The sequence below is a fragment of the Candidozyma auris genome, chromosome 3 (genome assembly GCF_003013715.1).
Source record: "Candidozyma auris chromosome 3, complete sequence".
Taxonomy (NCBI): Eukaryota; Fungi; Ascomycota; class Pichiomycetes; order Serinales; family Metschnikowiaceae; genus Candidozyma; species Candidozyma auris.
The window spans coordinates 1,794,818-1,808,555 of NC_072814.1; the positions used below are offsets into that span (position 1 = coordinate 1,794,818).

General features: G+C 46.3%; 6 protein-coding genes and 1 non-coding gene across 7 annotated transcripts; 6 read left to right on the forward strand and 1 right to left on the reverse strand. All coding sequences in view use genetic code 12, as the record gives it.

Annotated features, from left to right (window-relative positions):
- Positions 1-422: 422 nt before the first annotated feature.
- CJI96_0003440 (SDR family oxidoreductase) lies at positions 423-1,445 on the forward strand (the record flags this gene model as incomplete). Its single annotated transcript, XM_029032724.2, has 1 exon — positions 423-1,445. The coding sequence occupies one exon, from the start codon at positions 423-425 to the stop codon at positions 1,443-1,445; it is 1,023 nt and encodes a 340-aa protein (XP_028893039.2).
- Positions 1,446-2,254: 809 nt separating this feature from the next.
- CJI96_0003441 lies at positions 2,255-2,336 on the forward strand. The gene has a single exon. It is a non-coding gene; the product is annotated as a tRNA-Ser (tRNA).
- A 230-nt stretch (positions 2,337-2,566) lies between these two features.
- Positions 2,567-3,700, reverse strand: SVF1 (Svf1p; the record flags this gene model as incomplete). The annotated part of the gene is made up of 1 exon (XM_029032723.2): positions 2,567-3,700. The coding sequence occupies one exon, from the start codon at positions 3,698-3,700 to the stop codon at positions 2,567-2,569; it is 1,134 nt and encodes a 377-aa protein (XP_028893038.2).
- A 1,984-nt stretch (positions 3,701-5,684) lies between these two features.
- On the forward strand, positions 5,685-7,484 carry CJI96_0003443 (uncharacterized protein; the record flags this gene model as incomplete). The annotated part of the gene is made up of 2 exons (XM_029032722.2): positions 5,685-5,834; positions 5,898-7,484. 2 exons carry the CDS (start codon positions 5,685-5,687, stop codon positions 7,482-7,484), a joined length of 1,737 nt encoding a protein of 578 aa, XP_028893037.2.
- A 320-nt stretch (positions 7,485-7,804) lies between these two features.
- Positions 7,805-8,749, forward strand: CJI96_0003444 (uncharacterized protein; the record flags this gene model as incomplete). The annotated part of the gene is made up of 1 exon (XM_029032721.2): positions 7,805-8,749. One exon carries the CDS (start codon positions 7,805-7,807, stop codon positions 8,747-8,749), a length of 945 nt encoding a protein of 314 aa, XP_028893036.2.
- A 478-nt stretch (positions 8,750-9,227) lies between these two features.
- Positions 9,228-11,720, forward strand: ARP8 (Arp8p; the record flags this gene model as incomplete). The annotated part of the gene is made up of 1 exon (XM_029032720.2): positions 9,228-11,720. The coding sequence occupies one exon, from the start codon at positions 9,228-9,230 to the stop codon at positions 11,718-11,720; it is 2,493 nt and encodes an 830-aa protein (XP_028893035.2).
- Positions 11,721-12,596: 876 nt separating this feature from the next.
- LSC1 (succinate--CoA ligase (GDP-forming) subunit alpha) lies at positions 12,597-13,571 on the forward strand (the record flags this gene model as incomplete). Its single annotated transcript, XM_029032719.2, has 1 exon — positions 12,597-13,571. One exon carries the CDS (start codon positions 12,597-12,599, stop codon positions 13,569-13,571), a length of 975 nt encoding a protein of 324 aa, XP_028893034.1.
- Positions 13,572-13,738: the final 167 nt, after the last annotated feature.

Below are 13,738 nucleotides of genomic sequence, written 5' to 3' on the forward strand. Positions count from 1 at the left end.
GAGTCGAATTGTTTCATACACTCGCTTAGTCGACGAAAATTGATACAAATACAGGTAGGCTGTAGAGTTAGACAAGCTGAGGGAGTAAGCGTTTTCGCCACGAGTGGCGTATGAATGACGTCAAATCTCTGTTACTGACATTTATAAGCAAACAAACCCACATGCTTGGTTATTTGGTGGCGAGGCGGATAGAAAAGGGTGGATTTTTCCGAGGAGACAGCTTCTTACGAATATGGCTATTTCCGTGCACGGAGTATTACCCAAAATGGCTAACATCCGCTCACGCGTCAACGGTTGTCGAAGAACAATATCTCCGGTGCCACACACGGGCAAATTGGCAGAACCCATGTTGCTCAACCAAAGGGTATAAATATCGGGCTTTTTTGCCTCTTCGAACGTATCAATCAACAACTCACTTCACCATGACTACCGTTTTAGTTTCAGGCGCCTCTGGCTTCATCGCCTTACACACTGTGCAGCAGCTCATCAAGAAAGGCTATACCGTCGTCGGTTCCGTCAGATCACAGGAAAAAGGTGAATACGTCAAAAGTGCCTCAGGAAACCCAGAAAAGTTCTCTTACGAGATCGTTGAGGACATAGAGAAGGAAGGTGCCTTCGATGAATTCGTGAAGAAGCACCAAGAAGCCAATGTCTTCTTGCACACTGCATCTCCATTCCACTTCAATGTCACGAACGTTGAAAAAGATCTTCTTTTGCCTGCTATCAATGGTACTAAGGGCGCCTTGCAGTCGATCAAACTGTACGGACCCAACATCAAAAGGGTCGTTGTCACCTCTTCGTACGCAGCCATTGCTTCCCCTGAAATGGATTTGATTCCAGGAAGCCAATGGGACGAGAGCTCATGGAACGATATAACCTGGGAGAAGGCGTTGGAAAACCCATTTTTTGGTTACTATGGCTCCAAGACATTTGCTGAGAAGGCCGCGTGGGAATTTGTCAAGGAAGAGAAGCCTCAGTTTGTGCTTTCCACGGTAAACCCAGTCTACGTGTTCGGTCCTCAGCCCACTGACGACTTCAACACTGCCAAATTGAACACATCCTCGGAGATTATCAATGCAATCTTGAAGACAAGTGGTCCTGAGGGGGATGTCCATTCTGTGAATGCTTCTGCTGTGGACGTTCGTGATGTCGCAAAGGCCCATCTCGTTGCCTTTGAGAAAGATGAGGCCAAGAACGAGAGGTTGTTTTTAACCACTGGCTCGTTCACCCAACAGACTATCATCGATGTGTTGCACGCAGAATTCCCCGAGCAGACGAAGAATGTTCCAATTGGCAATCCTGGTTCGGACAAAGAGGACGTCAAGAAGAGAGCATCCCCCAAGAACGACAAAACAAGAAAGATCTTGGGCTTTGAGTTGATCCCACTTCATCAAAGTATTGCTGATAGCGCCAGACAAATTCTTCAAGTAGAGAAGAAGCTTTAGATGTGATTGTAACGTGGAGAGCGAGCTAATAGTGTTTAAAGTTGTTAATTTGATTTATAACGTTCGAATTTGATTTATTTTTGTATATTAAACTTCGCTCTGTTTGAATCAATGGAAACAAAAGAAAAGTAAAATTTATTCAGCTTGACGTGAGATACTCACCTTTAGAGGGGTTTATTATTTTTTTTTTTTTTCATACATATTCCGATTGGAGTAAATAAAACTAGATCGCTAAGAATATGTTGATTATTACACTTCAAATAGACAAATCTAGGCCATCTATCGATGTTATCTTTACGTTGCCTCCTTGCAATCGGCCATGCTGCTTTGTCTATCATCATCCTATTGAGTGGTAAGACTAAATAGCAAGCGCAGTCTATACAAAGTTCAAAAATAACGCTAGATGTAGTTAAAGTGATAGTTCGTTCACCAGGACTTTGGCTGGAAGTCTATTATTACTCTTCTCGTATCATTTTTTTCTTTCTTTCGAGCTCCGTTTGGGGACAAAGAGCAGTCTTTTGGTGACGTTTTGGGAGAATATATATAAGCAGTTTGATGGAAAGAATGAAATATCTCCTTTACTGCCTGTATGGAAGTTCTGCCGTCTTATCGTTGTCGTTATACTTTAAAGCCTCCCATGTCTCATATCTCAGCTGATTAAATATGCCATTATAATGAGCGCTTTAGAATGTTTAGTATGAGCTGAAGATTTTTTGCTTTTAGATCATATAAATAGCACAAGTCGTGATTGAGAAAGTACAAAATGACTGATATATACTTTCCTGCACTATCTGCAATCATCGTCGTCTGGCAACTTGTCCGAGTGGTTAAGGAGAAAGATTAGAAATCTTTTGGGCTTTGCCCGCGCAGGTTCGAGTCCTGCAGTTGTCGTTACTTTTTGCACTTTTTTCGGCTAAAAAAGTCGACTTACGAAACTGATGTACCTATTTTTGGTGAAGATTATCTTTTCCTAAATCATTAACGTATTAAATCAACTATGAACGGGGGATCCGGCGGAGAGATGGAAAATTAATGCCAGCAACCCATTGTAACAAGACGGGATGGAAGCCACCCCAGGTCATGTATAAATCTTATCCTTATCTATCACCTAAAATGCATCTTTACTCGGAGATAAAAGTAGCCTCATTGAAACCAATACCTTCTTCGGTATCAGCCCCGTGCGTAATGCTCAATTTGTTGCAGAACTGGTAGATGTAAGGCTTGGCTCCAGAGACACCAGAAACGATGTTCTTGACGAATTGAGGAATCTCGGCCATGACGTCAACACGCTCAACTAGCTGCTTCAACTTGCCAGATACAACAGCAACAGTCTCTGAACCGGCACCGTTCTTGGCAAAGTTGAAAGTGATGCCCTTAGGAACATTCCAGCCAACTTCGTCAACCTCAGCATCCTCGTGGGTGACCTCATTATCGATGGAGGTGAGAATTATCTTGTCATCCTTGGCGAGCATGGCAATGTTGACCTTCGTGGTTGCGTAGGATCTAGGCGTGGTAAATTCCATCTGAACAGCAGAGTAGTGAGGGCTCTGGAAATTGAGGAAGTTCCACGACTTGGCGGCGTGGTGGGGCTTCATACCTTGCAATGCCATGACGAACATGGTGAATCCATCCACATCGATTTTGACGCTATTCTTCAACTTGAGAGTTCCAGAAACGCTGCATCTAGGCCAGAAGGCGTGTCTCATGGAACCCCATGGGTTTTCCACGTCTTCACCGTAAAGAGTCATGCCGTCTTTGCCGAAAATGACACCAGGAGCCAATCTTTTCACGGTTAAGTCGACCATGGAGTCCTCACAAACGTGGGATTTCAAGTGGTAAGTTGTGCCGTCCTCAGAAATCTCAAACGACAAGTTATCAGCGTAGAAGTTAGATCCTTCGGCACGGAAGTTCTCTAAAGCAGTGGAAGTCCAAATGCAGTTTGAATCCTCAGCGCCCTTCTCGTTGTTGTACAACCTGAAGGTAAACTGAGCCGTGGTCTTGACTCCCATGATGTTAGAATGAATGATCTGAGCAAAACCAGTGTATCCCGTCTTCAAGTCGGTGAAGTAGAAAGTTTGGGTTTCCACGTTGGTGTAGTTGGGCTTTCTCCACGCAAAGTCTTCAACCGTTGTTTCTCTGGAAACAGGGTCTCCCTTCTTGATAAAGTCGGTCACTGGGTGGATAGCCTCGCGCCCGTACTCTGGCTCGGCGGTGCCAGCAACAACAGAAAGACCTGATTGGACCCACTTCAACATAACTGGTAGAATTTGAGTTTAGAAATGCTTGATACTCAGTTGCCTTGAAAAAGAAGACTGCAACTGAAGAGTACTGCTTGTTTGCGGTGAGACGGGTAAAGTGCGATGGTAGCTATGAGCCGGGCACGACTGGAGGCAGAGAAGAGGCGGGTGGGCAAGAGGCTAATACAGGGCCCAAAGAATAAATTGGAGCTGAGAAGTGAGTGAGACATCAAATCATTGGAGAAAAGTTGTTTGTGTGGACGTGTGAGTCTGTTTCGTGGATTTGACTGGGTTACACTCTCATCGCATGTGAAGAGAAAAGGGGACAGGACTAAAGAAGAGTGACTGAGGGCAAAACAGCAATTATATGTGATCTAAGGCAAGAACGAGTTGTCGGCGCTGGTTGAGCACCAGAAATTGGTACATTTTAGAAAAATTGTGTTTTTGAGGGCAATTGAGTGGTTGCTGGGAGGCTTTGGTAGACACGCAACCGACGTATTGCGACAAAGTAGGGTGATCGATGAAATCAGCTGGTTTTATTGAGAGTTTTATTTTTTTTTTTTAGGCAACTAGCTCGCAAGCGTATTCTAACTTGTCAGTAGCGTGCAGATATACTGTTTTGTGGTGTGTTGTCTAGTGTTATGCACAATGGTGACTACCGTTGCAACCATTTTTCGCAGCCAATAGTAAGCTTAGTGAGAGGTTTTTATGGGAAGCTTTGGCTTGAGGATAAATTCAGCTGAACAATCGGTTTTCACTTGACAAACTTCAATCTGGCTTGAGCAATACAATAAAGATGAAGGCGGCAAGTCACTCACAAACAGAATCGCCACTACTTTCTCTCAGCCAATTGCATATAGCTTATCATAAGGCTGAAAACTGTGCAGCCATAAGTATCTAGTAAAGCTGATCACTTTTGCCAAGTCAAAGCAACGCTTTCATGTCAATGAAAGCCCATACATGATAGGTTGTAAAAGATCCATGGTCATTTTCTTACTTTGATATCCTCCTGATAGTAGGGTGTTTCCACAAGCTGAGCTGCTTTAGCAGGATCTGAGAGCCTTCATCACTTGACCATGCGATGGTCCCCCGCTTGATTCCACAGCGAGAAGGAAAATAAAATAAACGGGGTCTTCATGTCCCATTGCGGGCTTACTAGTAAACAAGACGATGAAGACTCCCCTAGTATGGGCGCTTGCCATAAGCGATTCTAGCCACCAGCTCCAATTGCGCTTCGCAGCCATTTCTCCAAAAGGTCCCCAAAAGGATCCAGATAGAAAAAAATGCTTGAGATTCTTGTCCAAAAAAGACAATACAACTCCATACAATTCTCCAAATCCGTGTTCACGCTCAGTAGTGGAATCACCGACAGAGGTCCGAGAAAAAGAGCACGATCCACAATCAACGCTCCACAACTCACGATCCTCAACCTAACACAGAAATGACCCCCAAATAAGGATTTCTTACAATCAACGAAAATAATTTTCGGAATCCTCAACCTAGATGATTTCTCTTGTTCATCTTGCGCTTTCTTCGCCTTCTCCCCCTTCGGGCCTCCTCCTCAGCGGCTGCTGCAGGCCATCTAAAGTTTGCACCCAAATGACCCACAGAAAGGCCCATACAAAAACATCCGTCTAAGTACCGATCCACTCCAAAGACTCAAATCTATATAAAGCCGTCAACATTCCCACTTTTTTTTTTTTTTTTTTTCCTTTTCTTTTTTTCCACTCTATTTTTCTCCTCGTCTTCTCTCCCTCCCCTGCCTGTCGCTTGGTCCTGGACCCGCTCGCCTCGACCACCACTCCACTTGGTGCCCTCCCTGCCTCCCTGCCTGCCTCGCATTCTGCTGCCTGACTCCACCCAGGCCCCCATACTTTATTACTACTGGCGCTTTTACTCCAACCTCCTCCCACACAAATCTTTTTTATCCCTTCACCTTTAAAAATACCTCCGGAGTAAAGACTCATTTACATCCAACACAAGCTGACCCTTTCGTTAGTGAATGGCTCCTCTGGTCTCTGTCTTAAACCCGCCAAAGCCTTCCGCCCCTAAGGCAGTGGCCTTGAGACTCAACCTGGACGCTCTAGCGAACCTTCAGCGCCTCCAGCGGGACGGAGTGGTCCCGAAACTCGTGGTGAAAAACGGCAAATACGTATGTTGACGAAAATTCCTTTGCTTTTCTGTGTCTTCCCTTGCCTCCTTACTAACCGCTTAGCTGATCAAGGTCAATGAAAACCTCGTGTATCCGTGCTCTTCGAGCACAGAATCCCTTCGATTCGATGTTTATGCTCCTCTGCATAAAAAGGGCCATTTCGATTTCGCCGGAACCGTGTCCGAGAGGCTCAATGTGCTCACTGATCCACGCCAGATCAAGGACCACGAGTCAGCTCCTTTGGCGGCTTCCCAACCGAAAGCTCCCCCGCTGCTCCCAGAAAAGCCTAATATCAGTCATAGGGAACTGCTGTCGTTGCAGCAAAACCCTGGCGCTTACGCAGTGGCGGCGTCAGACTCAAAGGAGGCCGTTTCCACTAAATTTTTAGCATTGCTTGCCTTGGGACCCATAACCAAGCAAGAAGTAGAAGCGAAACTCAACGCTTCGCATCAGCATTACGTTTCAACACTGGAACTTACCCTTCTTTTTCAAACCCACACCCAGGTATACTCTCCAAACTCCAAATTCACCGAATCGGACACATATCCAAGCATTGCATTAGGTCTTGTCAAGGTCGACACTGATCACTTCGATGATTACGTTATTCTCAAGGACAAGGCGTACAAAGAGTTTCGCCCCTGGAAATGGTCCTGGTATACTCCATATGAGCGTTCTCTAATAATAGAAAATGCCCACCACGCGTTGAGCAGATTGGGGTATCTGGATACTCATCCGCTCAGACGTCGTGTTACAGAGAAATCCTCCGAGGATGACACGAAGAAACCTGTGGCGTTGGGCGGTGGAATACTCACTTCAAAGGATTCTGGTCGCAAGGTTCCTGGCTCTCCTTCTCCTAACAAGAGAAGTGGAACGGCCTCTCCTCGCATGGATACCGAAAACAAACGGAAAAGGCCACGGAATGACACCTCGCCGTTGAAGAACACTCTGGACAGCAAGGATCAAAGGTATGTCGCTTCTCTGTCGCTGTCGCTGTCATCCGAGGATGAGAGACAATCTAAGAAGCAAAAGAAAGAGGGCCAGCGTTCAAACAGCAGTGGAAGTAACCAGAGTACTTTCAGCAACGCCACTTCTTTCACACTGCCTTCGTCAATCAACGAAGAGCAGAACGACGACAGCGAAGACGACACGAAGCTTCTGAACTTACCTCGAGCGCTGCCTGCATTGCCATCGAAGCCAATACATTCTGGTGATAAGAGGCAGCAATACTACAAACAATTAGCACAAAACTTTTACACAAAGTACCTGGAGTACAAACACTTGCATGAAGAATTAGTTAAAGATCATAAAAGGGGCACCGTGCAAGAGAAGAAGCGTCGGGTGATGAAGCTCTTCGAGATGCACAACCTCCTAGCCGGCTGGAAGCGCAAGCTTTGGGATTATCATAATGAAAGCAATATGGCTCAAGGCATTATGCATTTGTCTCGGCACAAGAAGACCAATAGTGGCAGTGGCGGTGGTATGGCGCTGGCCCCACAAACAAGCCAGCTTCAAGCACTGGACCGCTTCCTGAGATCAGGCACCGCCAGTCCCTCCGTTGGGTACCTGGACAAGTTTGCGTCCGGCAAGCAAACTGGTAAAAGAACACTTGAGCTGCGCTCTCCACGCCCCAAAATGGCATTGGACTACTGATTAGCATACACGAAGCATACAGTTGATTTGTATATACGTGTGACTATGTATAGATTTTTGGACATAAAACTTGATTTCACTTAGAGTATATATTTCGAAGCTTTTACATGAATGATTTCGATATATCTGAATTGATCGAAGTGTGGGAACTGAGTCTGAACTTTTATTATTGTAGTTGGTGTGAAGGACTTGCCAATAATCAGGCATAGTTGGACCTTCTCTTTCCACGGAAGTCGCCACTCATGCATTGCAAGAGCTACCACGTAGTAGATCTCTTTTGGTACTCTATTAAAACACTTCTTTATCACTTGTAATCACAAATGAGTAAAGTCGAGGATCTAATCATAGCTGAAAGAAACCTTGAGAATATTTCTTCAGGTAGCTCGGGCGGCACGGTACCTCAGCAAAACCATATAGCTCCACACAACTCCAGAAGATCTTCCTGGCAGCATATTTTTTTTATAGTGATGTTTTTTGTCTTCACCACTTGCAACACCATGTACTTTGTGGGTCCAGTCTGTCACTTGTCGCCAATGTTTTCTAAGTTTTACATTGAAAAGACTTCAAACGATTCCTGGTCAAATGCCACTTCAACAATCATGAGCCTGTTTGAATACTTTTATCCTGGATCAATGGACGAGCTTCGAAAGCTACTGTCGAACAAAACCACCAGAGATGGGTTAAGTTATCGATTTTACTTTGCCCACATGTGCACCAACACTCTGTGTCTACCGGGAGATTCATTCCACCTTGGAGTGACTCCTAACATTTTGGCGTTGAATTTGGTAGGATCAGGGGAAGTAAATAAAAAGTTTGTGCAACAGTGGACCCAAATGTATCAGGAGGCACTCGATAAAGCGGTAGCTGTGATCAGACGTCTTGAGCAGAACGGTACGGATCACGACACAAAGGTGGCTCAGCTAGTCAAAAGCTTGCAATCAGAAATTTATTACGATGGGCTTGGCCCATCGATCATTACCTATGTGTTGTTGCTGCTCACCATAATCCCGTTTGTGATAACTTTGGTACTCAACAGTGTAAAAGCAGCAGTTATCTGCACCTTAGTGACCCCTACGTTGATACTTGTCACAGCAATCTTAGCCATAATTGACTTGCCAATGCCTTACATACCCGCCGTTTTTGAGGCAAATGGTATCCATATCCTCCGAGGTGGAATCGTCTACTGTTACGCTGGCCAGGTGCTTGTTGCAATCGTATACACATTTTCTGGGTGGCTTCTAGCCACAAGTCTTGAGGAACCTTGACTGTGTTGCAGATGACAATAGCAATCTGAAACTAGCTGGGTTCAATTGATGGAGTAGACCGGTCAATTTGCTGCCTCATATCTCCCTTTCAGTTGCTTCAAAGAATCTATTTCAAAGAGAAAACTTCATTTTATCAAAGCCATATATATAACTTGCCGGTGAAAAGATCCATTGATGATTTTGACATCTTCCTATATATATTCATCGTTGATGTTCCTAGCTTCGCTGTGATGCAATAAGGATTGCGACCATCCACCACAAAAACCCATCTCCCATCCTAAAATATTGAGAGAGCGCCAACGAGAGATGTACATTAGTTAGTTGTATTCGTGAATATCATCTCCTTCTTCTACCTGAGCACATGCTTTGCATCACCTGCCTCTATCAACCCACATGTATGAGACTCGTAGATAACTGTTCGCGAGTTGAAAAAAAGTATCAACTGCCTACGACACCGGCTGACCTAAAACCTCTGTAAATGTCAGAGACTCCCGTGATCAAAGAAGAACACGACGAACACACAGTCGTTCCTTCGTCGCCAGCGGCAACGCCCTCCGCTGAGACTCAAGCCCCCGTGTCCACGGAGAGGGAGAAGACTGAGACAGAGGATGGAGAACACGAGAAGAAGAAGCGAAAGACCACGTCGAAAACGGTGCGTAAGCCGTCTGAAGAGGTGTTGCAGAGGCGAAGAGAGGGGCGAATCAAGGCGGCAGCGACAATTGCACAGAACTTGAAGAAAACAGGCATAGGTCGATTTGAGGAGCAGAATGGGTTCAAGCTCACGGCAGTTAAGACGGTGCCCTTGATTAACCAGAAGAACTACTTTGCAGACTACTTGAAAAAGGATGAGCAGGCCACCTTGATTAGAAATTGGCGAAACGAGAAGCAGCTGGGGCCTACGGTGGGTAAAGGAGGTGCCAAAGGCGACAAGAAGACGGAGGAGGACGACGATGATGATGAGGATGACGAGAATGACGAAAACGACAATGAAGACAATGACGACGATGACAACGACAATACCACTGGCGAGCACCGTGTCAAGGTGCGGGCAGGCCACGATACGATAGTGTTCCACCCCGGCTCGTCGTGTATACGTCTCGGGAGGGCCACGGAACCAGCTCCTACAGCCGTGCCTGCTGTGGTGGCGTTCAAGCGTGAGATTAAGGAGATGGACGGACACCGTAAGACTCCATTGAGAACTGTCAATGAAGATGGAGAAGTCGATTTCGGAAGTCGCTTTGACGAGATGAAGGCAGTGGTCACTAAGGATTTCAAGGCTCGTATGAGGTACTACAAGCGTCGTATACAGCAGAATTCTAGAGAACTGGCTGCCGACTTCAATAGCAAGCAAGTTGGGGAGCCCATAGATGATCATAACGACCCAGAAGCCAAATCATGGTTGTCGCCTGACGACGAGTTCTTACAGAAGAATGAGTTCATTGCTGGCTCCAAGGCTCTACAAATCCCCATCACCGAAAGTCTCAACACGTGGCACCAAAGGTTTCCCATAGTCAATGGTATGTTCAACCAAGACCCCAACGTCTACCGCTCTCCACAGGAGCTCTACGGAGATGTTACTCGTCTCACTTTAGCCGCTTTGGAAGAAATTGGCGTGGGGACAACTCCCCAAGAATTGGCAAATCTCAAGTGTTTGTTTGTCATTCCTGACTTGTACGACAAGGCCTACATCGAAACATGGTGCGACCTTCTCCTTCACTCTGTGTGTTTCGGCAAAGTGGGTATTATTCAAGAGGCAGTGGCCGCCACATTTGGTGCTGGGGCATCCAGTGCCTGTGTTGTGGATGTTGGTGCTGAGGTCACGACTGTTGCATGTGTGGACGAAGGATTGATCATCAACGACTCTAGAATTCGTCTTGATTATGGTGGTAAGCACATTACAGAGGCATTGACTAAACTACTATTGCAACAGAACTTCCCTTACAGCGACATTGACTTAAGTTTCTTCAACGATGACTGGCAGTTGGCCGAAACCATCAAACAGAATTACGCTACTTTCAATGACGCTGATATTGCCGTGCAGCTATATGACTTTTATAAAAGAAAACCAGGTCAGAAGACTGAGAAGTTTTTATTCAAAGTATTTGACGAAGTCATGTTAGCGCCCTTGGGTCTTTTTTACCCCGACTTGTTTGAGATTGCAAAAGACGTGAGGGAACGTCCATTGCTTCCTGAGTCATTTGATCAGTACACTGGAGAGCCCAACAATCCGTACTCCAAAGCACACGAGAATTTGCAGTTCGGGTCTGCCTACTCGGACATGACAGATGAAGCCTTGTTAATCAAACTTGCAGAGGAGAAAGCCAATCTGAAGCAGTCAAGTGCTCCCAAAGCGTTGAACACACAAGGACAGATAGATACACTGCTGCCTGTGACAGCTCCGCTCGACAAAGCTATCATCGAATCGATTACGAATGCAGGTATTGCAACCGACTTTAATAAGGCCAAGAAACTCTATGACAACTTGCTAGTGGTTGGTGGCGGGTTGGCCAAATTCGACAACTTTGACGTTCTTCTCAATGACAGAATCAACATATGGCGTCCAAAGTTTTTGTCGTCGAGCACATTGGATGACGTTCTTGCTTATGTGACGAAAGAAAAGGATAAGACGGATAACAAGAGGAAACAGATGATCGAAGAGGCGAAAAAGAAGAATGCGGGCGGGAAGTCGGCGGATGACATTGAGTTGACCGAGGAGGAGCTCGAAGGCATCGAGAACGCAACGCAGTACTATGTCGACCTAGACAGAGCCGACGGGCTTAGTGACCAGGGACAAACGGTTGCTGTAAATGTGCTTCCACCGCCCAAGGATTATGATCCACGGGAACTTACCTGGAAGGGGGGCAGTGTGTTCGCGAGGTTGAAGGTTGTGAACGAGATGTGGATCACGGCCGCTGACTGGGAGCTTCTCAACTCCAGAACCCTCTACTACAAGAGCTTGTTCAATTACTAAAGAAGGTAGGTGCAACTTAATCTTCATCAGTTTGTGATGAACATTGGTAATCCGTTCTGCCTCCTCCAGAACCAGGTAGTACCTTGGGAGCAATGCGGTATAATTTTCACGAATCCCCAACAATCCTGGTAAAAATAATAGGTTTTCGGTATTCGCAAGAGCACAGTCGCTTCATTGTTGAGTACGAGAAGCCAGATCCGGTGATGGATTGACTCTGGACTGTGGCGCCTGAGCGGGATCCCCACCTTGGCCCGAGTCACACGTAGATACGAAACTGAGTAGCCTCAATGGCAATTTAAGATGAATGTTACGATGATGAATTTACAGGTATTCTCGTGACACAGCAACTCTCTTCACCACACCACTTGTATCTGAGCTCCGATTTGGCTGCGAAAAACATCGCTCTCGAGCCACGTTTGTCAGAATACCCCATTGTAAGTCACCGACCCGCAACAAGCCAAAGAAAGAAAAAAAAATTGCATCTTAACGACATATAATATACGGATTCGTGCAAAGCATAGTAAAACTGATTTCTGACTTCGACCCCCTCTACTTAAGCTGACTCTCATGGTCCCCTCGGCAGAAACCGGAAATCGCGGTCGGGGTGGTGCTCGGGCTGGCAGGCCAAACGTGGGAGACAACCGTTTATCTGCAGTACGACTCGCCAACAGCAGTAGAGAGCCTCGGGGTTTCTAGGGAGAAAAAAAAAAAACTGAGTTTTCTAAAGCCCCGGGTGTGCAGTCCCCCATTTGCGGATCCTATACGCCCGACAGAAAAGTATGCGAAATTAACCAACGAAGCTTGTCAAAAACTTGCAAGGTTCGATCGTTTTTTAACCGCACCTATTCAATCCACCCCCCAAACCCACAATTCGTCATGCTTTCTAAACAGTTTGCTCGTGGTTTCGCCTCCAGCGTCAGCGCCAAAAATTACGCATCTACCATCAAAAACTTGAAGGTGAATGCCGACACCAAGGTCATTTACCAGGGTTTCACCGGTAAGCAGGCTACTTTCCACGCCGAGCAGGCCATTGCTTACGGCACCAAGGTTGTTGGTGGCACCAACCCAAAGAAGGCTGGCCAGGAACATTTGGGCAAGCCAGTGTTTGCTTCGGTCAAGGATGCCATCAAGGAGACTGGCGCTAACGCCACGGGTATTTTCGTGCCACCTTCGATTGCCGCCAAGGCCATTGAGGAGGCCATTGAGGCTGAGATCGAGTTGGCTGTGGCCATCACTGAAGGTATTCCTCAGCACGACATGGTTAGAATTGCCCAGATCTTGAAGACCCAGTCCAAGACCAGATTGGTTGGTCCCAACTGTCCTGGTTTGATTGCTCCAGACCAGTGCAAGATCGGTATCATGCCTTCTCACATCCACAAGAGAGGTAAGGTTGGTATTATTTCTAGATCCGGTACCTTGACCTACGAGGCTGTTGCTCAGACCACCCAGGTAGGTTTGGGCCAGTCCTTGGTCATTGGTATGGGTGGTGACCCCTTCCCAGGTACCAACTTCATTGATGCCTTGACTTTGTACTTGAACGACCCAGAGACCGAGGGTATCATTTTGATTGGTGAGATTGGTGGTACTGCTGAGGAGGAAGCTTCCGAATTCTTGAAGCAGCACAACTTGTCCAGACCTGAGGGTCCTAAGCCTGTGGTGTCCTTCATTGCCGGTATCTCTGCTCCTCCAGGCAGAAGAATGGGCCACGCTGGTGCCATTGTTGCCGGTGGTAAGGGTGACGCCAAGTCCAAGATCGCTGCCTTGGAGTCTGCTGGTGTTGTTGTTGAGAAGTCCCCAGCTAGATTGGGTAACTCCTTGTTGCAGGAATTCAAGAACAAGGGCTTGTTGTAAGCATGTCTGTCTCTGATAGAATACATTAGCAGCCATCTGGCTGCCCTTTGGAACTTGTCGTTGTAAAACCTTCTTGTAGTGTCGTCTGGTGTTTTGTGTCTCGCACTACCTTACTGTAGCTGAAAAATTTAGTACGTGAGATCCACCATCAAAAGTCCAAGCTTCAC